General features: G+C 34.7%; 3 protein-coding genes and 1 long non-coding RNA gene across 4 annotated transcripts; all 4 read right to left on the reverse strand.

Annotated features, from left to right (window-relative positions):
• Positions 1–1,932: 1,932 nt before the first annotated feature.
• On the reverse strand, positions 1,933–2,861 carry LOC147547900 (early nodulin-like protein 19). The gene is made up of 2 exons (XM_086667964.1): positions 2,723–2,861; positions 1,933–2,285 (listed from the first exon to the last, which is right to left on the reverse strand). Exons 1-2 carry the CDS (start codon positions 2,859–2,861, stop codon positions 1,933–1,935), a joined length of 492 nt encoding a protein of 163 aa, XP_086524090.1.
• A 4,085-nt stretch (positions 2,862–6,946) lies between these two features.
• LOC147547901 (uncharacterized) lies at positions 6,947–8,503 on the reverse strand. The gene is made up of 2 exons (XR_015238785.1): positions 8,282–8,503; positions 6,947–7,397 (listed from the first exon to the last, which is right to left on the reverse strand). It is a non-coding gene; the product is annotated as an uncharacterized LOC147547901 (long non-coding RNA).
• A 5,137-nt stretch (positions 8,504–13,640) lies between these two features.
• LOC147547902 (early nodulin-like protein 20) lies at positions 13,641–15,016 on the reverse strand. The gene is made up of 2 exons (XM_086669888.1): positions 14,573–15,016; positions 13,641–14,128 (listed from the first exon to the last, which is right to left on the reverse strand). The coding sequence occupies exons 1-2, from the start codon at positions 14,763–14,765 to the stop codon at positions 13,776–13,778; spliced, it is 546 nt and encodes a 181-aa protein (XP_086526014.1). The 5' UTR covers positions 14,766–15,016; the 3' UTR covers positions 13,641–13,775.
• Positions 15,017–18,678: 3,662 nt separating this feature from the next.
• Positions 18,679–23,604, reverse strand: LOC147547903 (chorismate mutase 1, chloroplastic-like). The gene is made up of 6 exons (XM_086669744.1): positions 23,219–23,604; positions 20,941–21,163; positions 20,766–20,852; positions 20,173–20,316; positions 19,153–19,245; positions 18,679–19,047 (listed from the first exon to the last, which is right to left on the reverse strand). The coding sequence occupies exons 1-6, from the start codon at positions 23,407–23,409 to the stop codon at positions 18,811–18,813; spliced, it is 975 nt and encodes a 324-aa protein (XP_086525870.1). The 5' UTR covers positions 23,410–23,604; the 3' UTR covers positions 18,679–18,810.
• Positions 23,605–23,837: the final 233 nt, after the last annotated feature.

Genomic DNA, 23,837 nt, shown 5'->3' on the forward strand with positions numbered 1-23,837 from the left:
TTTGGAGTAAATAGCTGGGGTAGCACGGAGAAAAACTCAAGTGGACACTCTAATTTCAGTGTGTCTCTCTATAATAAATACAACCATGTAATAGAGTGTCCAATTAGAGAAGATTTTTAAACAAAAACTCCAAAGAATCATGTGTGGTGCTCTAAGAGCATGTCCAATGTGGGGGGGCTGGGGCTCCCAAATTCAAATTTTGGGAGCCCCAGCCCCAGCCCTCCAACCCGGGAGCCCCGGGGCTGGGCTCCCGGTGGGGCTGGGAGCCCCATGCTCCCGGGCTCCCAGCCCCAAATATGGCCGTTGGGGGTCTCCCAACGGCCATATTTGGGGTGGATCCCCTAAAAAGGGGATCCACCCCACTTTCTTTTATTTTTTTTAATTTTTTTTTTAAACTAATTTTTTTTTCAAAAAGTATAAATTGTTTTAAATTTGTTTTCCCAATCATTTCTCTAATTTTTTCTTTTTTTAATTTTTTTTATCTTTTCAAAATTCCTTCTCTCTCTCTAACATAATATTAAATTTCAATTTTATATTTAAAATTAATAATTTATAGTTGAAAATTGAAATTAAAAGTCCGCACACGTACATTACACACGTACATAATTTAGATTTGGGAGCCCCTGTTAGGAGCCCGACGTTGGAATTGAAAAAAGCCCCGGGGCTCCTAAAAATCAAGGGCTCCCAAAATTGGGAGCCCGAGCCCCACATTGGACTTGCCCTAAGTGTTGGAGTTTGAGTGTCCCATTGGAGATGCTCTAATGGGACACTCTAACAAACACTTTAAAAGTCCTAGTTGTCAAGGGCCAATAGAGATTCTCTTTCCAAAATGTCAATATAGAGACAGTCTAATTTTTGTTGGTCTCCAATGGAGATCTCTAAAGTGTCTATACTTAATACACATGTCCTTCTTCAATTCAATTGATAAAAAGTAGTTGAAAAGCAAGATTTTTTATTGGTTGAAATTTAAAAGTAACACTTAGAGTGTCTGAAGTAGACACTCTCATTTTAGAGTTTCTCTCTCTAGACACTCTACAATAAATGTGTACACCTCATATTAGAGTGTCTAATAAAGTGTTCCATTGGAGATGATTTTTTAACAAAAACTCCAAAAAGTCTATGTGGCACTCTAAGTGTTAGAGATTGAGTGTCCCATTGGAGATGCTCTAAGGGTGGGAATTAGGCCCGAGACTCCCAAGACTCCGAATTCTGCTGCAAAATGATGGGGTCCGATGGGTAAATGGGCTGCCGGCCTGAAGCCCGGCATAGGTTGTGCATGCCCGAACTGTCTAAATATAATGGGCGGGTTTGGGATTCATGAGGAAAACCCCTACTCAGGCACAAAGCTTGTCTCTGAAGCCCATCAGGTAAGCCCACCCACAATAAATATTATATACGTCCCCACATTATAACCGTGTTTGAAACCCGTGAGTGAACGCAATTTTTTGTCACCTAGATCTAATTAACTGTCTGGAAATTCAACCGTTCTTAAATCCGACCATTAGATCGAGGGTGAAGTCGCATAAAAACGCGCTTTAACCCAACCCATCTTCTCATTCCACTACGTCTGCTCCCATATCCTCGCTCCTTCCATCAACCCTATTACGCAGACAACTTCTAGGTCTTTATCACTCTAGTCCAACCTTCATCCTATACAAAGGCATTTATTACGATCTTTGAATAACGCAGACCTTCTAGTTTCTCTCGACTTTTGGAGTACGCTTCGTATTTGAGAAAACCGTTTCTTAAATATTATGTTCTTAGGATTTTGTTACTTGTTTTATGGTTTTGTTTAATAATGATACTACGACCTCTTTCCATGTGAATTAACTTCGAAACTTCAAAAGCATATAGAGTTTGATGAGCTCATTGACAATTGTAAGCTCATATTTGGTTAACTTCAACAATAAGAAAACACACCCAAATTACATTTTAAGCAAAACAACCCATCCCTATCATAACCACACCAATGCCAATAACAATTCTAAGAAAAATACTCATGCCGGGATCAGACGAACTTCCGATCTTGTTTGACGATGACTTTTCCGGTGCTGCTGCAGGAGCTGTCCCATTTGTTCCAAAATCTTCTGGTTTAATGGCTAGTTTCATTCCTTGCCAACAAAAACCTTTACCATCGATGAAGTAATACGGTCTCACCTCGGTGAGATTGAAGACGTCTCGTCCTCCGCTAGTTATATTTTTGATATAATGATTTATTGAACATGATTCATAGTCTGTTCGGTTCACTTCATAAACACTATACATCTTCTTATCAAACCCAAAATCTGTAAAGAATTATAGAGAAAAATATTGGAAGGAGATTTTAGCTTGATTAAAGAAGGCAACTAGATCCCACAATTAATATTTTTTCCAAATCATGCAAAAAAAAAAAAAGATCAGTAATGGTAGAGAATAAAAAAAACCAGACGGACAAAATTTTATTTGGCTTGCCGCTGTTTAGTGAATCAGAACTATCAAAAACAAGAATCATCCATTTAGGATCTCTGCCTAGAGTTTGTCTGTTTTTTCTTTTTTCATATTATTTTCCAAAAAAGGTTTTATTTTTATGGGCAATAAGATTGGGAAAAATCTATGAAGATTTTTATGTAATCAATAAAGATATTTTTAACTTTGAAGAGAAGGTAAGATAACAGAGGAAATGGGTATGTATAATCTCAAGATCTAGAGAGAGAGAGAGAGATGAAAAAGTAGTATTACTTACATAGCCAATCATCTTCAACTCCAAAATGTTGATAAGGAGCCCAATCAGAAGTGTAGTTCATGTAATTTGGTTTCCAAAATGCTCCTTTGCTCCCTTCTTTTCCTCCCACAACATATAATTTCCCTGAAACACTACCCATTTTCATTACCATCAATATTGATACAGCCCAAGTGATAACTACCAACATCTTCATTGTCTTCCCTATTCCTCTCTCTCTCTCTCTCTCTCTTCTCTCTCTCTCTCTTCTCTCTATTACCTTCTCTCTCTCTCTCTCTCTCTCTCTCTCTCTCTCTCTCTCTCTCTCTCTCTCTCTCTCTCTCTCTCTCTCTCTCTTCTCTCTATTACCTTCCTTCCTCTCTCTCTATTACCTTTTTATTGGCATTTTCCTCCTACTAAAGCCAAAGGATTCCGATTCATGCAAGAAAGTTATGGTTAATTACGAATATGCCACTGTTGATATTTCGATTATGTGTTTGTAGGGAGTTATTATGTATTTCGATTATGTATTTGGTTTTCAATCAATGAAGTGCTATTTAAAAAAAATACATAAATTCCGGGTTTAATAAAAAACAACTAAAATTCATACATAACCAAAACAACTAAAATTCAAACATAATCAAAACAACTAAAATTCAAACATAATCAAAACAACTAACAAAGTCATACATAATCAAATCAACTAAAATTCATAGATTTTTCTTTTGCCAATTTGAGATCAACATCCTATGAAGAGCAAGTTGTTCGGGAGTCATGTTCGAAGTATCTTTGCCCACCAAGTCTATCCCCATTTGCCACACTTTAGCGTCTACTTTTTTTTCTTCAATGGCTAATTCTTTTTCTTTCATTTCTAATTGTTTGTTTTGAAGTAGTCGATTTTCTTTTTGCGAAATAATGGCTTCATTGATAAGTATATCTCTACTATCTTGTTTCTCCATTTTCTCTTTCCACAATTCAAGCACCGCGGAAGTTTCACTACCTTTGGATTTATCTCTAGCCTCCTTGCTTGCTTTTCTTCCAAGTGGTCTTTGTTGGGTTATTGAGGGAGATCCTTCGTCTTGGTCAAAAGAATTTTTTCTTTTGTGTGACGAAGATTGAGATAAATTTAATGACCATTTGGGATGGTCTTTCAAAATTGTATAACAATGTTCGAACCTAAAATCTTTGTTGCCGTTTTGTTTAAACATTGCCTTTGCGGATTTTATCTACAAAAATAAAATTTTAAAATTTCAAATATGTGTCAAAAATAAATCATAATGTTGTCAAAATGTAAAATAAGAGTAATTACCCGATCATTATCATTTTCTCCGCTTTTTGGGTTCCTTTCCAACAATGCCAAATACCCACAAAACTTCGCGCATTGCTTGTTAATTTCGCCCCAACGACATTTAAGACCTTTTGGTACACGATTTTGATTTGTACGTTCGTTGAAGTGTTCGGTAATTTTGCTCCAAAAAGTACCCCCTCTTTGATCATCACCAATAATCGCATCGGTGGCAATATGCAAATAAGCATGAACGAGCACAATATCATCATCATTAGTATAACGCTTACTAGAAACCGACGACATTGGTGTTTCATTACAATCAAGACTTTCTTCGACCCTTTCTTCGATCCCATCATTGGATAAATTAACTTCATCGACATAATTGAAATCAGAGTTCAACATTTCCACATAGCCTAAATTATGTAAATTGGCATTTGGATCCATTGAAAAAAAAAATTAATGGAGGAGAAATTGATAGAGAGAGGAGATGAAAATATGAAATAGATAGAGAGAGAGATAAAATAGAGAGAGAGAAGGAGAATATGAAGAAAAATTGGGGTGGATCCCCTTTTAAAGGGGATCCACCCCAATATTCCCGTTGGGAGCTCCCAACTAGCCGTTCGGAGTTCCCAACGGGAAGATTATTGGGGCTGGGAGCCCCCAGCCCGGGCTCCCATTTGGGAGCCTGGGAGCTTGGGGCTCCCAGCCCCACCGGGAGCCCAGCCCCTGGGCTCCCGGGTTGGAGGGAGCAGGCTGGGGGCTGGGGCTCCCAAATTCAAATTGGGAGCCCCAGCCCCATGCACGTTGGAGCTGCTCTAACATAGTATTTTTTTATTTTATCTTCGGGCCGTGGGGGTTGAGCAAAAGGCCCAAAAACAAGTGGGTTATGACCACCCAATCTTGTACCAAACAGAAGTGCATTGCAGACCCAAACATCTTTTCATATCAGTTGAAAAATGAAAATTACAAAATTGAATGTACTTTACTGACACTTTTGGTGGAGAAAGTATATGACATTTTGTTATATAGAGTACATAATCAAACGTCTTGTACTTTACATATGATTATGTCCTATATATTTTTTTTTTGTTAAGATTATGCCCTATATACTTGTTATGAAAGTTAGCCTTATCCAAGAGTGTTACATTTTCGAGGATTGATAAGGCTTGTGAATTGTGATTAAGGAAAGCTATATGCTAAGTTAATCTAAAAGAAAAAAACAATAAATGACCGTCTCAAATAAAAAAACACAACTTTTTTTTTTAAGATCATACCATTCATAGCATTTTAACAAGCAAATAATCCATGTAAAAATAGATACCCACTAAGAATTTCCACTGGAACAGAAACCGCATTTATTGTTTTTGAGTAGAATTGATGATACCCATAAAAGGATTTCATTTTTAGAGAGAAAGAGAGAGAGAGGGCAAACCAGTAACAAATATAAAGCTACGCAAACCCTTTTGTTCCTGTTAAAATCAAACACCAAAAATGATTAAAAGACAAAAACAAAAAGCTTTCTTTCTGGGTTGACTCAGAAAATGGTAGAAATTTTGCGAATTAAGATACTTAATGGAGGTGGTGAAGAGAGTGTTTTCTTGCAAGATTCTAATATATCACATAGGTTTTTCACCCCCATTTTTAACAATTGGGAGAGAAGTCAATTTTTTGGAAACCTGGAAAGGAAAAGATTTGTCCAGTTATGATGGTGAACCGAGAAGACATGTCTGTTGAGAGAATATGTCTATAGACGCCTGGGTCAATCCAATTGTTGGAATTAGTGGTGATGTGGGACGGGTGGTTGGATTTATCCAGGATTTGTCACAGTCAGCACCTATCCACATCTAGATATATAGATGTGGGCCAATTGAGATATTCAAAAGAAGACTCAATTGCAGAGTCCTTTTTTTTAAGAACTCAAGTAATCCTAGGTGTCAATTTGAGTTTTTCAAGTTGAGTATTGCATTAGAGATGCTCTAAGGGTGGGAAATAGGCGAGAGAACCCGAAGTTTGACGCGGAATGGTGGGTCGGATGGGTAAATGAGCCACCTGAAGCCGAATAGGCTGTGCATGTCCCACCTGTCTATATATAATGGGCGGACTTGGGCTCCACAAGAAAACCCTACCTGAGCACAAAGCTCGTCTCTGAAGCCCGTTTGGAAAGCCCACCAAAAATAAATGTTATATAGGTCCGCACATTATAAACGTGTTTGAAACTGGTGTGCTACGTGGAATTTTTTTGTTACCTAGATCTAATTGTCTGGAAATTCAACCGTTCTTAAATACCACCATTACATCGAGGGTGAACTCGCATAAAAACGCGCTTTTACCCGACCCATCTTCTCATTCCTCCCTCCATCAACCCCATTAAGTTATTACACAGACAACTTCAAGGTGTTTATCTTTCTAGTCCAACCTTCATCTTATACAAAGGGTTTTATTGTTATCTTCGAATTTTTGAATAACGCACTAGTTTCTCTCAACTTTTAGAGTACGCTTCTTATGTGAGAAAACCGTTTCCTAAATATTATGTTAGGATTTTGTTACAATTTGTTTTATGGTTTTGTTTAATAATGATACCACAACCTCTTTCCATGTGAATTAACTTCGAAATTTCAAAAGAATATATAGAGTTTAAAATTTCAAAAGACTGATTCTTGATGGTGTATGAAATTTGCAACAAGAATAGTATGTCAATTTCAAGGTTTAACCTGACCAAGCAAAAGTAAAAGTTTTCAACAAAAAAAAAAAAAAAACAAAAGTAAACAAGTGACGCAAAATTAGAATTTTGTTGTGTAGTGTTGTATCAATGTTTTTTTTTAAATAAGAATTGAAATTTCAAGTTAATTCCTACTTCAATGATTTCTTCTGAATCATATATCTTCATCCAATTTGTTGGTAAGTCATGTTTAAAAAGTTCCTTTTCATGACCCATGAAACTGAGAAAAAACTCATAAATGTTTGCAGTTATAGAACGTTTTATTTATGAGCTAATTGACAATTGTAAGCTCATATTTGGTTAACTTCAACAATAAAAAAAACACACCCAAATTACATTTTAAGCAAAACAACCCATCCCTATCATAACCACACCAATGCCAATAACAATTCTAAGAAAACTACTCATGCCGGAATCAGACGAACTTCCGATCTTCTTTGACGATGACTTCTCCGGTGCTAGCGTCGGAGCAGTCCCTTTTGTTCCAAAATCTTCGGGTTTAATTGCTAGTTTCATTCCTTGCCAACAAAAACCTCCACCATCGATGAAGTAATACGATCTCACCTCGGTGAGATGGAAGACGTCTCGTCCTCCGCGGGTTATATTTGTGATATAATGATTTCTTGAACATGATTCATAGTTTGTTCGGTTCACTTCATACGCACTAAACATCTTCTTATCAAACCCAAAATCTGAAAAGAAAGAACAGAGTAAGCATTATAGAGAAAAACATTAGAGCATCTCCAATGCAAAACTCAAAAAAATCTCTATTCGTCCAATTTGTCAAGTTCCAATTGAGATTCTCACTCCTAAGTGTCGAAAATAGAGATCCTCAATTCTTGTATGTCTCCAATGCAACACTCTAAACTCTTTTATTTTACTTACGTGTCATGGTTATTTTTGTAAAAAAATAATTAGTTATTTTGGAAATATACGAAGACTTGATTTCTATTGGTTGAAATTTAAATATTGATGAGTTGGACAATTAGAGATATCTCAAGAGGACACTCTGAAAATAGAGTGTCCTCTTGAGATATCTCTATTCCACTCTCGACACATCATCTTTGAGATCTTAGTTGAGTTTTGCATTGGAGATGATTTTTTAAGAAAAATTCAGAAAATCCTATGTGGCACTCCGAGTTTCTAAGATTGAGTTTTGCATTGGAGATGCTCGGAGTGCCACATAGGATTTTCTGAATTTTTCTTAAAAAATCATCTCACAATTAACATTTCTTCCCATCATGCCAAAAAAAAAGATCAATAATGTTAGAGAATAAGAAAAAATCTGACAATAAGAAATTTTATGTGACTTGCCGTGTTGTTTAGTGAATCAGAACCATCAAAAAAACGAATCATCCAGTTAGGACTTCTACCTAGAGTTTGTCTGTTTTTTCTTGTTGTATAGTATTTTTCAAAAAAAATTCATTTTTATGGGCAATAAGATTGGGAAAAATCTATTAAGATTTTTATGTAGGCAATAAAGATTTTCTTAACTTTGAAGAGAAGGTAAGATAATAGAGGAAATGGGTATGTATAATCCTAAGATCTAGAGAGAGAAAAAGTAGTAATTACTTACATAGCCAATCATCTTCAACTCCAAAATGTTGATAAGGAGCCCAATCAGAAGTGTAGTTCATGAAATTTGGTTTCCAAAATGCTCCTTTGCTCCCTTCTTTTCCTCCCACAACATATAATTTCCCTTAAACACTACCCATTGTCATTACCATGGCCATTAATACAGCACAAGTTATAACTACAAACATTTTCGTTGTCTTCCCTATTCCTCTCTCTCTCTCTCTCTAAAACCAGTGAGCTATACCCACCTTTTTATTGGCATTTCCTACTAAAGCCAAAGGATTCCGATTCATGCAACCAAGTTATGATTAATTACCAATATGCCAATGTTGATATTTTAGACTTAGCTTTTTTTGGGTTTTTTGAGTTTAGCCCCTAATCTGGTAATTGAGTTTACTCCTTTCAATAGTGATAATTGGGTTTACCCCTTTGAGTTACTGTTTTTGAGAAAATCACAAAGATTGTGTTTGACATATTTCAAATAAATGTGACTACCAAAAACAATTATCTTTCATATGAATCTTATTGCACTTTCTTTTATTGTTTGATGTGGTCGGGACAGGACCGCCCTAAGATTTCGGCAGGCCTAAAGTGAACCTTGAAATTGAGGCCCTTTTGTTAAGCTAACAAGTGTCGTTTGGTTTTGTTAGCTTGCACGTATTAACACTTTTCGAATTTTAAAGTTAAACAACTCGAAATTAACTAAAAAATTGTAAAGAAACAAATATTAAGAAAAAAAAACCTCCAACTTTTAAATAATTTAGTGTTCGAAGAAATTTGTAGAATATGTATCAGTTTTAACTATGAATTCATTATTAGTTCTAAAAGATTATTTAGGGGGCTACCATATTTCTCATTTGTATAGAAAAACAGAATCATTATAACCAACAATACAGTTGAATTTGACTACAATTACAATTTCTAGAAAAAGTAAGGTGCAAACTATTAGGTTATGCGGTCTCCTAGTATTGATAGTGGAATCTCAGACATCTAATATGTCTAACACTAGTATCCCCATGATCTCATCCATAAGCTAATGATGAACTGAGAGTTAGAGATTACCTTAATCGCTAGAATCCCCTCGAACCTTTCCGATCGCTTTCGAGAAGACCAAGAACTCCAATTGTAGCTCCTCTACTTGAGACACCGAGAAATCACCTTGATCTCCTACCTTGTTGTTAGCTAGAACACCAATGGTGGTTGAAAGAAGAACACCTTCTCCCTTGACTAGATAAATAGTTGGGATAATTCTTCTTTTTTTTACTCTACTTGATGTTGTAGAATAAGAGAGCTCCTTGAGAATTTTCTACACCTTATTCAAGTCTAAAGAGACTATGTGTAACCCTAAGTTAGAGTTCAATCCTAATTAGGTTCCCCCAGAAGTCCCTTTTGAATAAGATTAGTCGAAAATAGAAACTGGTTTTTATTTTTCTTTTTCCTTGTTTTGGGCCGGTTAAGATAATCTAGCCGGTCCCATTAGGCTTGGCCGACCCTTATAATAGGCGCAAAAGGTCCTTTTAGGTGTCCGGCCTAAATAACTCTTATTCGGTCATTTTGTACTATCTTTGTCCAAACTTCCTTTAGGCCTCAGGGACATATTTATTAGTCTTACCCATGCATATATGTCTCATCCCTCTAGTCATATCTTCCGATCAAGTTGACACTCTTTCTGTAACCCATTCTAGGATACGGACGAAGTCAGCCGCGAATCGCTTTGCGATTCGACGATCGTAGTTGGTTTCTAGCTAAACATTATGACCCCTAAATCATCTCTGCTTGATCATCATCTTCATCAATTGTCCTATCCGACAAATTGCTCGCATTGCATTTTTGGTCGAAGGACATCTCCTTCACAAACAATCGAAAAACTTGTACATCTTAATTTAATTGTAGGTTTAATTTCACATAAACAAAACATAATTTATGGAACAACAAATTCATTTACTAAAATTTGTTTTAACCTTTATGTTTATTAATCGATCAAAGAATTGTGTGTATATATCAAGTACAAGAACCGAAAAGATGGAAAATGGAATAAAAATATGTGGAGATAAGGTGGTTCGGAACCATGACTTCTTGAGAAGAATAAACACACTCTACCAACTCAGTTGAGCTCCTTCAATATATGATTTTTACTTTTTAGTCTATGTTCTAAAAGGTCCGAATTTGAACCCTTATTAAGTCATCAAAATTTGGGGCCCAAAGCCACTGCTTTGGTGACTTTGGACCTAGGCCGACCCTTGGTCGGGAATGTGATTAGTAGAAAATGATTTTGTTTGTATACTATTTAATTTATGATTTTATTATCACATGCCAACACATAGGCCTGTAGACGGTAGCTTATCGTATCGGATATAGGCATATCTGTATCCGAATCCGATAAGCTATCCGAATATCTGAATCCGATAATTATCCGACGGATATTAGAAATCAATCCGAATCCGATAATATGAACGGACATCGGATAAAATCCGATATCCGAAACATTAACAAAATATCATATTTTTTTCTTTAAATTTTTAATCATTAGATCTAAATAATAAATCTCAACCATACAGTTTATATATTATTATGAATAAATTTAAATTTTTATTATTTTTTTTTCATTTCTTATTGGATACGGATATTTATCGGATCGAATATGAGTGTATCCGTATCCGATAAGCAGATATCTGATAAGGAATATCCGAATCCGTATCCGAATCCGAAATTTCAGATATTTTTGTAAAATTCGAATACGGATGCGGATCGGATGTCGAATATTCAGATATCCATTGACAGACTTACCAACACATGTCCTCAGTAATTTTGACAACAAATATAAATTTAAAGAGGTAAGCTCAATTACCAATTACTAAAAAGGATAAACTCAATTACTAATTAGTGTTGAGGGGGTCAATTTTTTATTTTTTGTTGCAATTAGACCTTTATACTTGGTACTAGTGTTTGTGATGAAAATAGAGAGTGATTTTTTTGTCCTTGTTTTGTTCTTTTTATTCGCTCAACCCAAATGTTGCATCTTCAATTTCAAGTAACTTATAAATTAATCCCCAATCTCTAATTGGTTTTTTTTATTGATTTGTTTATTTAGTAACAAAGTAACTTATAAATTGATCTTCAATCTCTAATTGGTTTTTTTGATTGATTTGTTTATTTAGTAACAAAATGTTCATCAGTATCGCGATAAATTATGGCAAGACTCTTTTCTTTATCGATTTAATTTTGTCATACTAGATAAAACGTTAGTTAAGACTTTTACTTTTATTTTATTTCTCTTGTATTTGCGTTAATTTCAACTACAATAAGCTATAATCTACGAAATACTGTAATTAGTGAACGCTTATTGAATGGTCACACTTAAAAGACATCGAAAATATATTTAGCCCTGATTTGAGTAACAAGAACTCTCGTGGAACGATGTTCACACTCATCGACACGAATAAAGCTAACACAAATAAAAGCTAATTCACATGGAGACCATGAAATCTCTCAAAATACAAAAAGAGACCTAGAACTCAAATTCTTAGTAGGAAATCGTTTTCCCTTTCCCAACAATTTGCAAAAGTTATTACTAGTTACTTGGACCATGATAAAAGAGATGGCTAAGTAATATAATACATTCTTTTTGTTGCAAATATGAGACATTCTCTGGGCTACAAACTAAATTTTTGACCTAAATTACTTTTTATTTTGATTTTAAATGTTTGCAAGCTTCTCTTTGAGTACATTTTATAATATACAAAAAGTTGTTGGTCATAGTTACATTTTAAGTAATTCTATGTATTATGTCATTTTCTGCACATTTAAGAAGCCAACATCTAATCATACATTTTCTCCATGATGAAATGGGAGTAGGAAAATTTTAAGTTCCATTTAAGTATGGGTTCAACAAAGCTTACCAAATAGAAACGTTTTTATAGTTGTATTTGACTTCAATCCTTTTCCAAAAAAAAAAAAGACTTCAATCCACTTATCCACCTAATAAAGTGGATCTGAAAGTAATAGTGGGTCCACTTAAAGTGTTCAAGTGGAATTTTAGTGTCTCACTTCTCTAATTTTAATTCTTTTTGCCAAATAGAGTTTTGAGTTTGAAATCCACACTCCTATACAACACTCAATCTTAGAAACTCCGAGTGCCACGTAGGATTTTTAGAATTTTTTCTTAAAAGTCATCTCCAATGCAACACTCTATTTGGATGACGTTTCGAGGGTGGAATAGAGATATCTCAAGAGGACACTCTATTTCTAATTGTCCAACTCATCAATATTTGATTTTCAACCAATAGAAATCAAATCTTCTATATTTTCTAAAATAACTAATTAATTATTTACAAAAATAACTATGTCAAATAAGTAAATAAGATAAGTTTAGAGTTTTGCATTGGAGATAAAAAAAAATTGTGGATCTCTATTAACGCCACGTAGGAGTGAGAATCTCAATTGGAACTTGACACATATGATGAATAGAGATTTATTTTGAGTTTTGCATTGGAGATGCTCTAATATGTATGCATTATTTTTCTACATATATTCCAATATAATGGTTACATGGTTGTGAACGTCCCACCTGTCTATATATATATAACGGGCGGACTTGGGCTCCACAAAAAAACCCTACCCGAGCACAAAGCTCGTCTCTGAAACCCGTTTGGAAAGCCCACCCCCAATAAATGTTATATAGGTCCGCACATTATAAACGTGTTTGATACCGGTGTGCAACGTGAAATTTTTTTGTTACCTAGATCTAATTGTCTGGAAATTCAACCGATCTTAAATACCACCATTACATCGAGCGTGAACTCGCATAAAAATGTGCTTTTACCCAACCCATCTTCTCATTCCTCCCTCCATCAACCCTATTAGGCTATTAGGCAGACAACTTCTAGGTTTTTATCCTTCTAGTCCAACCTTCATATTATACAAAGGATTTTATTGTTATCTTCGAATTTTTGAAAGACGCGGACCTTCTAGTTTCTCTCGACTTTTAGAGTACGCTTCGTATTTGAGAAAACCGTTTCCTAAATACTATGTTCTTAGGATTTTGTTACGATTTGTTTATGGTTTTGTTGAATAATGATACTACAACCTCTTTCCATGTGAATTAACTTCGAAATTTCAAAAACATATAGAGTTCAAAATTTCAAAAGACTAATTCTTGATGGTGTATGAAATTTGGAACAAGAATAGCATGTCAAATTCAAGGTATAACCTGACCAAACAAAAGTAAACAAGGGACCCAAAATTAGAATTTTGTTGTTATTCAATGTTTTTTTGAATAAGAACTGAAATTTCAAGTTAATTCCTACTTTAATGATTTCTTCTGAATCATTTATCTTCATTCAATTGGTTGGTAAGCCATGTTTAAAAAGTTCATTTAATTGATGAAACTCATAAATGTTTGCAGTTATAGAACGTTTTATTTATGAGCTCATTGACAATTGTAAGCTCATATTTGGTTAACTAGAACAATAAAAAAAACACACCCACATTACATTTTAAGCAAAACAACCCATCCCTATCATAACCACACCAATGCCAATAACAATTCTAAGAAAAATACTCACGCCGGGATCAGACGAACTTCCGATCTTGTTTGACGATGACTTCTCCGGTGCTGGTGCCGGAGCAGTCCCTTTTGTTCCAAAATCTTCTGGTTTAATGGCTAGTTTCATTCCTGACCAACAAAAACCTCCACCATCGATGAAGTAATACGATCTCACCTCGGTGAGACGGAAGACGTCTCGTCCTCCGCGGGTTATATTTGTGATATAATCATTTATTGAACATGATTCGTAGTTTGTTCGGTTCACTTCATAAACACTAAACATCCTCTTATCAAACCCAAAATCTGAAAAGAAAAAACAGAGTAAGCATTATAGAGAAAAATATTGGAAGAAGATTTTAGCTTGATTAAAGAAGGCAACTAGATCCCACAATTAATATTTTTTCCAAATCATGAAAAAAAAAGATCAGTAGTGTTAGAGAATAAGAAAATTTGGCAGACAGAAATTGTATATGGCTTGCTGCGCTGTTTAGTGAATCAGAACCATCAAAAAATGAATCATCCACTTAAGATTTCTGCTCGAAGTTTGTCTTTTTTTTTTTCTTGTTCCATATGGTTTTTCAAAAAAGGTTTTATTTTTATGGGCACTAACATTGGGAAAAATCTATTAAGATTTTTAATTAGGCAATGAAGATTTTTTTAACTTTCAAGAGAAGGAAAGATAGCAAGGAAATGGGTATGTATAATCCCAAGATCTAGAGAGAGAGATGAAAAAGTAGTATTACTTACATAGCCAATCATCTTCAACTCCAAAATGTTGATAAGGAGCCCAATCAGAAGTGTAGTTCATGTACTTTGGTTTCCAATATGCTCCTTTGCCCTTTCCTTTTCCTCCCACAACATATAATTTCCCTGAAACACTACCCATTGTCATTACCATCGCCATTAATACAGCACAAGTTATAACTACAAACATCTTCATTGTCTTCCCTATTCTTCTATCTCTCTAGACCTTCTTCTATTTCTCTCTCTCTCTCTCTCTCTCTAAAATCAGTGAGCTATACCCAACTTTATATTGGCATTTCCTACTAAAGCCAAAGGATTCCTATTCATGCAACCAAGTTATGATTAATTACCAATATGCCACTGTTTATATTTTAGACCTAGTTTCTTTTGGGTTTTTTGAGTTTAGCCCCTAGTCTGGTATTTGAGTTTACTCCCTTCAATAATGATAATTGAGTTTACCCCTTTGAGTTACTATTTTTGAGAAAATCACAAAGATTGTGTTTGACATATTTCAAATAAATGTGACTACCAAAAACAATCATCCTTCAATATGATTCTTATTGCAGTTTCCTTTATTGTTTGATTTGGTCGGGACAGGACCGACTTAAGATTTCGGTAGGCCCAAAGTGAACCTTGAAATTAAGGCCCTTTTGATAAGCTAACAAGTGTCATTTGATTTTGCTGGCTTGCCTATATTAACACTTTTCGATTTTTAAAAGTTTAACGGCTCAAAATTAACTAAAAAAATGTAAAGAAACAAATGTTAAGAAAAAAAAAAGAGAAAAACTCTAACTTTTAAATAGTTTAGTGTTCGAAGAAATTTCTAGAATATGTAGCAGTTTTAACTATGAATTCATTATTAGTTCTAAAAGATTATTCTGGGGTCTACTATATTTCTCATTTGGAAAGAAATACCGAATCATTATAGCCAACAATACAGTTGAATTTGACTACAATTACACTTTCTAGAAAAAGTTAGGTGCAAACAATCGAAAAAAAATAGTACTAATTAATTTAATTGTACGTTTAATTTCACATAAACAAAACATAATTTATGGAACAACAAATTCATTTACTAAAATTTGTTTTAACCTTTATGTTTATTAATCGATCAAAGAATTGTGTGAAATATATATCAATAACATGAACCGAAAAGATGGAAAATAAAACAAAAATATGTGGAGATAAGGTGGTTCGAAACCATGACTTCTTGAGAAGAATGAACACACTTTACCAACTCAGCTAGAGCTCATTCAATATATGATTTTTCACTTTTTAGAACATCACCAATGCAAAACTCAAAAAAATCCCCATTCATCATATCTGTCAAGTTCCAATTGAGATTCTCACTCCTACATGGCGTTAATAGAGATCTTCAATTTTTTGTTGTCTCCAATGCAAAACTCTAAACTTTTCTTATTTGCTTATGTGCCATAGTTATTTCGTAAATAAATAATTAGTTATTTTAGAAAATATAGAAGACTTGATTTCTATTGGTTGAAAATCAAATATTGATGAGTTGGACAATTAGAGATATCTCAAGAGGACACTCTATTTGGATCTCTAAGAGCATCTCCAATGCAAAACTCAAAAAAATCTCTATTCGTCCTATTTGTCAAGTTCTAATTGAGATTCTCACTCCTAGGTGTCGAGAATAGAGATCCTCAATTCTTGTATGTCTCCAATGCAACACTCTAAACTTTTTTATTTTACTTATGTGTCGTGGTTATTTTTGTAAAAAAATAATTAGTTATTTTGGAAATATACGAAAACTTGATTTCTATTGGTTGAAATTTAAATATTGATGAGTTGGACAATTAGAGATATCTCAAGAGGACACTCTGAAAATAGAGTGTCCTCTTGAGATATCTCTATTCCACTCTCGACACATCATCTTTGAGATCCAAGTTGAGTTTTGCATTGGAGATGATTTTTTAAGAAAAACTCAGAAAATCCTATGTGTCACTCCGAGTTTCTAAGATTGAGTTTTGCATTGGAGATGCTCTAAGATGACGTGTCGAGAGTGGAATAGAGATATCTCAAGAGGACACTCTAGAAATAGAGTGTCCTCTTGAGATATCTCTATTCCACTCTCGACACGTCATCTTAGAGATCCAAATAGAGTGTTACATTGGAGATGATTTTTAAGAAAAAACTCTAAAAATCCTACATGGCACTCAGAGTTTCTAAGATTGAGTGTTGCGTTGGAGATGCTCTTAGTCTATGTTCTAAAAGGTCCGAATTTGAACCCTTATCGTGTCATCAAAATTTAGGGCCCAAAGCCACTGCTTTGGTGGCTTTGGGCCTAGGCCGACCCTGGGTTAGGAATATGATTAGTCGAAAATGATTTTGTTTGTATACTGTTTAATTTATGATTTTATTATCACATGTCAACACATGTTCTTAGTAATTTTGACAAAAAATATAAATTTAAAGGAGTAAGCTCAATTATCAATTACTGAAGGGGTAAACTTAATTACTTATTAGTGCTAAGGGGGTCAAATTTTTTTATTTTTTTTTGCAATTAGACCTTTATACTTGGTACTGGTGTTTGTGATGAAAATAGAGAGTGATTTTTTTCTTATAAATCCATTTTTTTTTCTTTTTATTTGCTCAACCCAAATGTTGCATCTCCAATTTCAAGTAACTTATAAATTAATCCCCAATATCTAATTGGTTTTTTTGATTGATTTGTTTATTTAGTAACAAAATGTTCATCAGTATCACGATAAATTACGACAAGACTCTTTTCTTTTATCGATTTAATTTTGTCATACTAGATAAAGCGTTAGTTTAGACTTTTACTTTTATTTTATTTCTCTTGTATTTGCATTAATTTCGACTACAATATGGTATAATCTACGAAATACTGTAATATTTAGTGAACGCTTATTGAATGGTCACACTTAAAAGACACGGAAAATATATTTAGCCCTGATTTGAGTAACAAGAACTCTGGGGGAAAGATGTTCACACGCATCAACACAAATAAAGCTAACACAAATAAAAGCTAATTAGGCCATGAAATCTCATAAAATCACAAAAAGAGACCTAAAATTGTAGGAAATGGTTTTCTCTTTCCCAACCATTTGCAAAAGTTTCTACTAGTTACTTGGACCATGATAAAAGAGATGACTAAGTAACATAAGACATTCTTTTTGTTGCAAATATAAGACATTCTCTGGGCTAGAAACTGAACTTTTGACCTAAATTACATTTTATTTTTATATTAAACGTCTCTATAACTTTTCTTCAAGTACATTTTGTGTTATACAAAAAGTTGTTGGTCACAGTTACGTTTTAAGTAATTCTATGTATTATGTCATTTTCTGCAGATTTAAGAAGCCAACATATAATCATACATTTTTCTCCATGATGAAATGGGAGTAGGAAAACTTTTAAGTTCCATTTAAGTATGGGTTTAACAAATCTTACCAAATAGAAACGTTTTGGTAGTTGTATTTGATTTCAATCCACCTAATAAAGTGGATTTAAAAGTAATAGTGGGATCACTTGAAGTGTTCTAGTGGAATTGTAGTGTCTCACTCACTTCCCTGATGTTAACTTTATTTGCCAACTAGAGTTTGAGTTTGAAATCCAGACTAATATTTTTCTACATATATTTCAATATAATGGTTAGATGATTGTTAGGTCCTTTTACTAGAAATTGAATCGATGACCATCGTATTAGAAATTTGGTGCTCTATTTTGATGCCCGAGTTAAGAGAACCTCATGACATTATCATATAACATAAATTCTAAGCCATTCTCGGTTGTAATATGTTTGAAGGGTTGCTATAGTTCGCCCGTTAAAAAGTAGTATGTGACTATGCGAGTAAGTTCAAAATATCCTATAAAAAAGGTAAACCAATGACCATCGTATTAGAAACCGACTGCTCTCCTCTAACCTCTGAGCTAAGCAGGACGTCAGCTGGGTTTCGAACTTCGTGAAACAATTTGATCCATATCAAGTCCTTGCATTACAACATTTAAGAAAGATATACTTATTTTAACACCATGTTTACACCATATAATAATCTTTCGCACATTATTCACTCGCATTAACATTTTAATCAAAGAATCGAAATAGAATAATTTTTAACCCAAAATGACAAAAATCAACTCAGAGTTGCATTATACAAATCCATCTACATCGACAAGGTACTTCTAATGGAGTCTCCAATCAGATACAAAAATACCACAGATATTCATGAACAGGAAAATATATCGAAGTTTCTCGATCAATCTAATCTTCTTAATAAGTACTGTATTTGAACTTCCTTAGTCAAAGGCATAATCCAATCCCCATATAAATCAGCAACCAAACTAGGCTTGATTTTATACACAGGATCAGCTCCATCTTTCTCTTCGATGAAGTTAACTTCTTGCCCGTAAGTCCTTGTTTTCATTTCTACTCTTTTCTTGACTGCTGCTTCGACTGTTTCGTAAGTTAACAGTTCCCTCAACTTCACCGGATCCTACAAATTTCATCAAATATAAATTTGATACTATAAACGCATGACAGAAAAGGGAAGAAGAAAGAAGGAAATTGAATTGTTAGGCATCTAGAGGAGAATATATACTTGATCTCTAATGGCAGCTTCATATAAGGTAGATGAAGCTCGAAATTTAGCTTCTGCTACATATTTTCCGTAATGGATTCTCTTCGAAAGTGCCTGCAAAAACAAATGAGAAGATATAACAATCAAAGAATTAGTTTACCACAACTAGGAATCTTGAGACTGTCTTCCTCTTTTCTCTAGAAATATATAGAATAGCACAAACCGGCGCGATCCTATCTACCTAAAATAATATGATGTTCATCACCAGCATTTCCATGATTGAGAATCCTTTCTAGTATATGTTACGGTAGTAGTAAAATGTTTCAGCTGCTAAAGATTTGAGAGAGAGAGAGGTGTTACAGGACAAGCCAGACACATATTACGGTAGTAGTAAAATGCTGACAGTCTATCATAAGTATATATATAAAAATGACATGGTCGTTACTCGTTACATGGTCGATATTCACGCATTTTGACAGTCTATCATAAGTATATATATAAAAATGACATGGTCGATATTCACGCATTTTGACAAAATTTCCAAAGATTGGTCAAGGAACTCTACTATACCCCAAATGTAACGAGTAACGACCAAGTCATTTTTATATATATACTTATGATAGACTGTCAGTGAACAAGGAGGAGCCATGAAAGCTACCAACTGCCAACATACCGAAGAACTATGACATGATCATTTCCGCATCCTCCTGAATTGCAGAACATTTGAAGAAACACCTATTGTTCCCCACCCTTGCACAAGTTTTTTTCTGAAACAGCACAATCGTTTTATAGAGGAGTAGAGGACCATCAACCTCAACGACCCGAGAGTTGAATCCCACTCTCCAGAGTGGAGAGACAAACATGTCATCGCACGCACCCGCAGAAGTTGATAACAAATAAAGATAAAGGAAAAACGAACCCCGCATATTAAGCATGAGATACACCAAATTAAAATAAGAGAACAAAACTAAATTCAAACATTACAATGATAAACTCAGAGTTAAAATCGATTAGGAGAATTAGAGGTGATTAGGTGCAAACCTGGAGGCATATTGTGTCACAAACAGCAGTAGATCCAGAGTTACCATCATCTCCTTCTTTAACTAATCTTGGAAGAAGATTGACGAAATACATGTCCCATATCTTCTTGTTGATATTTATAGAATCGGCTATAGGATGCAAAACCTAAATGAGACATGAACAGATAAGCTCAAGGTTTGGGAGCAATTTAGTCAAAAGTGGCAAAGCAAGGGAAAACTATGATCTTGCCAACTTCGCCGTCACTTTTAACGAAGTTACAACTTCAAATTCTTGAGTTCTATATGCCAAGCTTTCAAGGAAGAGATTTTAACTTGGACTTGGATTGTTCCACATAAGATCGCTTCAATAGTTTTTCCAGTCTCAAGCCTCTCGCAATGGAATAAGTCAGAAGAAACTAATTACAGCTGACTAGGCACCACATGTTTCTAGCCTATACTTACTGCAGAACAAATAATCGACTATATCAATTTTGGAATTTGGGTATTTAACTATTTATAACCAGTTCGTGAATCACATGCTTCGTATTTACCAAATTATATAGCCTAAGTACCTCTCCAAAACAAAAACAGTGAATATGAAAACTAAAAGCGTACCTGTGGGTACTCCATAGGTGGCAATAGAGGCTCAGGCAAACCTTCTGGAAAGAAAGGATGCTCATCTGGACTTTTATATCTCCCAACCTAATTCAATTCAGAGAACAAATAAAGTATATGTATCGAAATCAATCTGCATTTTATTTTCAGTTTGAAGTGAGATAGTTTCAGTTACCTGTGCATGAAGTTTTTCGGTTTCTCTAACCATGTATTCCACCAAAGAACCATGAAAACCATCCATATCGAATGCATCATAGTTGTACGTATCAGGATTATAACAATGCTGAGCCCTTTCTAGCAGGCCAAATATTATACTATCTTCTTGGCGAATTAAAGAATATCTTATACTGTCCAGTGTCAAGATATCGCTCTCATCCACTCTTTCTTTCGTCTCCAAGCTGTATACACAGAGGAGGCTTAATGTCAAAAACTCAAAACATGAATAACAAAGGCTAAAATGTAAGAAAAACTCGACGGAAATTTCTAAATTCATGCCTGAAATCTCACATCACCGAAATTTCTGAATTCATGTTCACTGTTCACATAAATCTATAGATGACTTGGGTAGAATTTTCACTTGTTCCTTTTCAATTGGTAAGTTAAGAGTATATTTCAATTTCGCCAATTAAGGTAGCTAAAAGAACTAACCCAAATTTCCAAATATTTGTAAGGGTAAATATCACTTGAACCATTTTGAAACAATTTAGGGATAAAATGATAATATTGTTAGAGGCCGTTGGGCCCAACTCTCCTTGAAAACCGGCTTGCAAGGAAAGATTGCCCAAAACTCATCTATTTGCAAACCCTACTGCCCATAGCAATGAGGGATAATGCTAATACCTCCCCTCAACGCCAAGGTTGCTGTCACTCGACACTCCCCCTCCGCGCATAGCTAAAGGTACATAATCCTAACCAATCCCTGAAACACTAGCTCTGGTACCATTTTGGGGCCATTGAGCCCAGCTCTCTTTGAAAACCGTCTTGCTAGGAAAGGATTGCCCAAGACTTATCTACTTCGCAAATTCTAATTCCAAGCTAGGCGATATGAGATAATGCTAATACATTTTACGCGAACACTTTCAGTAATACATTTCCTCATAAACTAAAAGGACATAGATATGTAACACAATAAAAATCAATACAACCTAAAATGACCATTTTGTTCATATTTGATTTTTTAAATACCACATATTCCAATCTATCAAAAAAGGGAGAATTACTGAAACCCCCCAACTCTAATAATGCCTTTACTAAAACCCCCCACTTTAATTAGTAATTACTGAAACCCCCCAACTCCGTTTGATTTAACTTTTATATTTTAAATATTACTTTCTTGCCCTCTTACGTTTTACCCCCACTTCTGATAATTCGTTTACTGAAACCCCCCACTTTTATTAATAATTACTGAAACCCCCCAACTATTTGAAATGAATGGAGAAGCTCAAAATGGATGGCCAAGATGACACAAAATTATGGCCGTTTTTTTACCGTTTTACACCTTTTTGAGCCTTATTTTTTCTATTTAAACCCATGAAACCACCCTACAAACTTCACCCCTACCATCTCGAGCTCATAATGTATGTCGTCACGAAGCTTTTAGCTAAACCAAATCACTAGTAGTTGTAAACTTCAGACAAATAGCAAATTTCAGACATATCCAACGACATGAAGTGCAAACATTAACAAAATTAACAGTATCACATTATTCGGTTCAGACTACTTTCTCTCGGTTAGTAATATGATGTTCCTAATCACTTAAGTATCGCTAAAGTATCACTAAAGTATCACTAATAGGATGTAGTTGCAATTGTAATCCTAAGACAGACAAAGAAAAATGGGTGAATTATAGAACTTAAAACAACCATAAATATAGGAAAATAAAACAAAGAAGAAAAGAAAAAGATGAATACATGTTGGTTGATGTTGGTGGGGTAATGAAGAAAGAAAGAGAGAATGGTTTTTGAAGTAAGGGAGAATTACTGAAACCCCCCAACTCTGATAATGCCTTTACTGAAACCCCCCACTTTAATTAGTAATTACTGAAACCCCCCAACTCCGGTTTTAGTAAATGGTCTTTTGGACATTTCACTCTCTCTAACGGCACAATACCGTTAAATCAAACGGAGTTGGGGGGTTTCAGTAATTACTAATTAAAGTGGGGGGTTTCAGTAAAGGCATTATCAGAGTTGGGGGGTTTCAGTAATTCTCCCATCAAAAAACCCAAATTTCAGAAATTTTGAAGAACACTATAGAATAGTTTCAAATAGGGATAACACTCACAATCAATACAAATTGCATATGGGTATATGAAGAAACTCACAAAACATGAAGTTTGAGAGTAAAGCAAACTCCCAGACAAATACCCAAGTATCAATTTTTGCTAGGAAAATCAAGAAAGACCCATGAAATAAAATTAATTGAGCAAGTAGTAAAAGTGAGAATCTTTTACATACCAAGTAGTAGAATTGGAAGAAGAAGCTTTGATGGTTAGAATCGTTTTTCTAGCTGAAAGTGATTGATTCAATCTATACCCCTGATTTGGTTTGATTTTGATGATGGGTAAAAGGGGAGTAGATCTTGAAGGTGTGGGAGTACGAGAAACTGAAATGGTGGGAGAAGCCATTGTTAATAGCTTTACCTCCATTTCTGCTGGTGATGGTTATGTGGAAGAGATCCAAAACAAGAACTGCTCCGGCACAGAGTATTAAACATATAAAAACCACTGGGTACTTGGGTAGGTAGAGAGTGGAGAAATATGAATGGGAAGTTCTAAAAGCGCACCATATTATTGTTATAGACACCCTATTTACACATTAAGTCTTCTGATTTTGGCAGTGCTGAGGCGTCTCTAACATTAATGTAGGGCGTTTATAGAACTACACCCTATTAAGTTGGTCAGGCATTATTCACGTGTCTTTTTGTAATTTGGGCGTGATTCAAGCACGTGATATGAGGTCATGAAGGGTGGTAGCTGGAACCACGTGGATGGTAGGCAGAAGATGCCCCATGGTAAAAATACATCAAAAAATTAAAGGTTTATTTCTAACAAAATGGTGCTATGCCCGGCCAAAT

Source organism: Eschscholzia californica, unplaced genomic scaffold, assembly GCF_041429995.1.
Source record: "Eschscholzia californica isolate CP2 unplaced genomic scaffold, dmEscCali1.0.p SCAF_3, whole genome shotgun sequence".
NCBI classification, from domain to species: domain Eukaryota; kingdom Viridiplantae; phylum Streptophyta; class Magnoliopsida; order Ranunculales; family Papaveraceae; genus Eschscholzia; species Eschscholzia californica.

Bases quoted from the DNA above. Each gene is read 5' to 3' on its own strand.
- LOC147547902 (XM_086669888.1), bottom strand. From the start codon at position 14,765: ATGAAGATGTTTGTAGTTATAACTTGTGCTGTATTAATGGCGATGGTA. The intron at 14,129-14,572 runs GTAAGTAATACT...TTTTCTTTTCAG, and splicing joins AGTTGAAGATGATTGGCTAT to ATTTTGGGTTTGATAAGAGG.
- LOC147547903 (XM_086669744.1), bottom strand. From the start codon at position 23,409: ATGGAGGTAAAGCTATTAACAATGGCTTCTCCCACCATTTCAGTTTCT. The intron at 20,317-20,765 runs GTACGCTTTTAG...TGTCTCATTTAG, and splicing joins CACCTATGGAGTACCCACAG to GTTTTGCATCCTATAGCCGA. The intron at 19,048-19,152 runs GTATATATTCTC...TGAAATTTGTAG, and splicing joins AAGCTGCCATTAGAGATCAA to GATCCGGTGAAGTTGAGGGA.
- LOC147547900 (XM_086667964.1), bottom strand. From the start codon at position 2,861: ATGGGTAGTGTTTCAGGGAAATTATATGTTGTGGGAGGAAAAGAAGGG. The intron at 2,286-2,722 runs GTAAGTAATACT...AATTCTTTACAG, and splicing joins AGTTGAAGATGATTGGCTAT to ATTTTGGGTTTGATAAGAAG.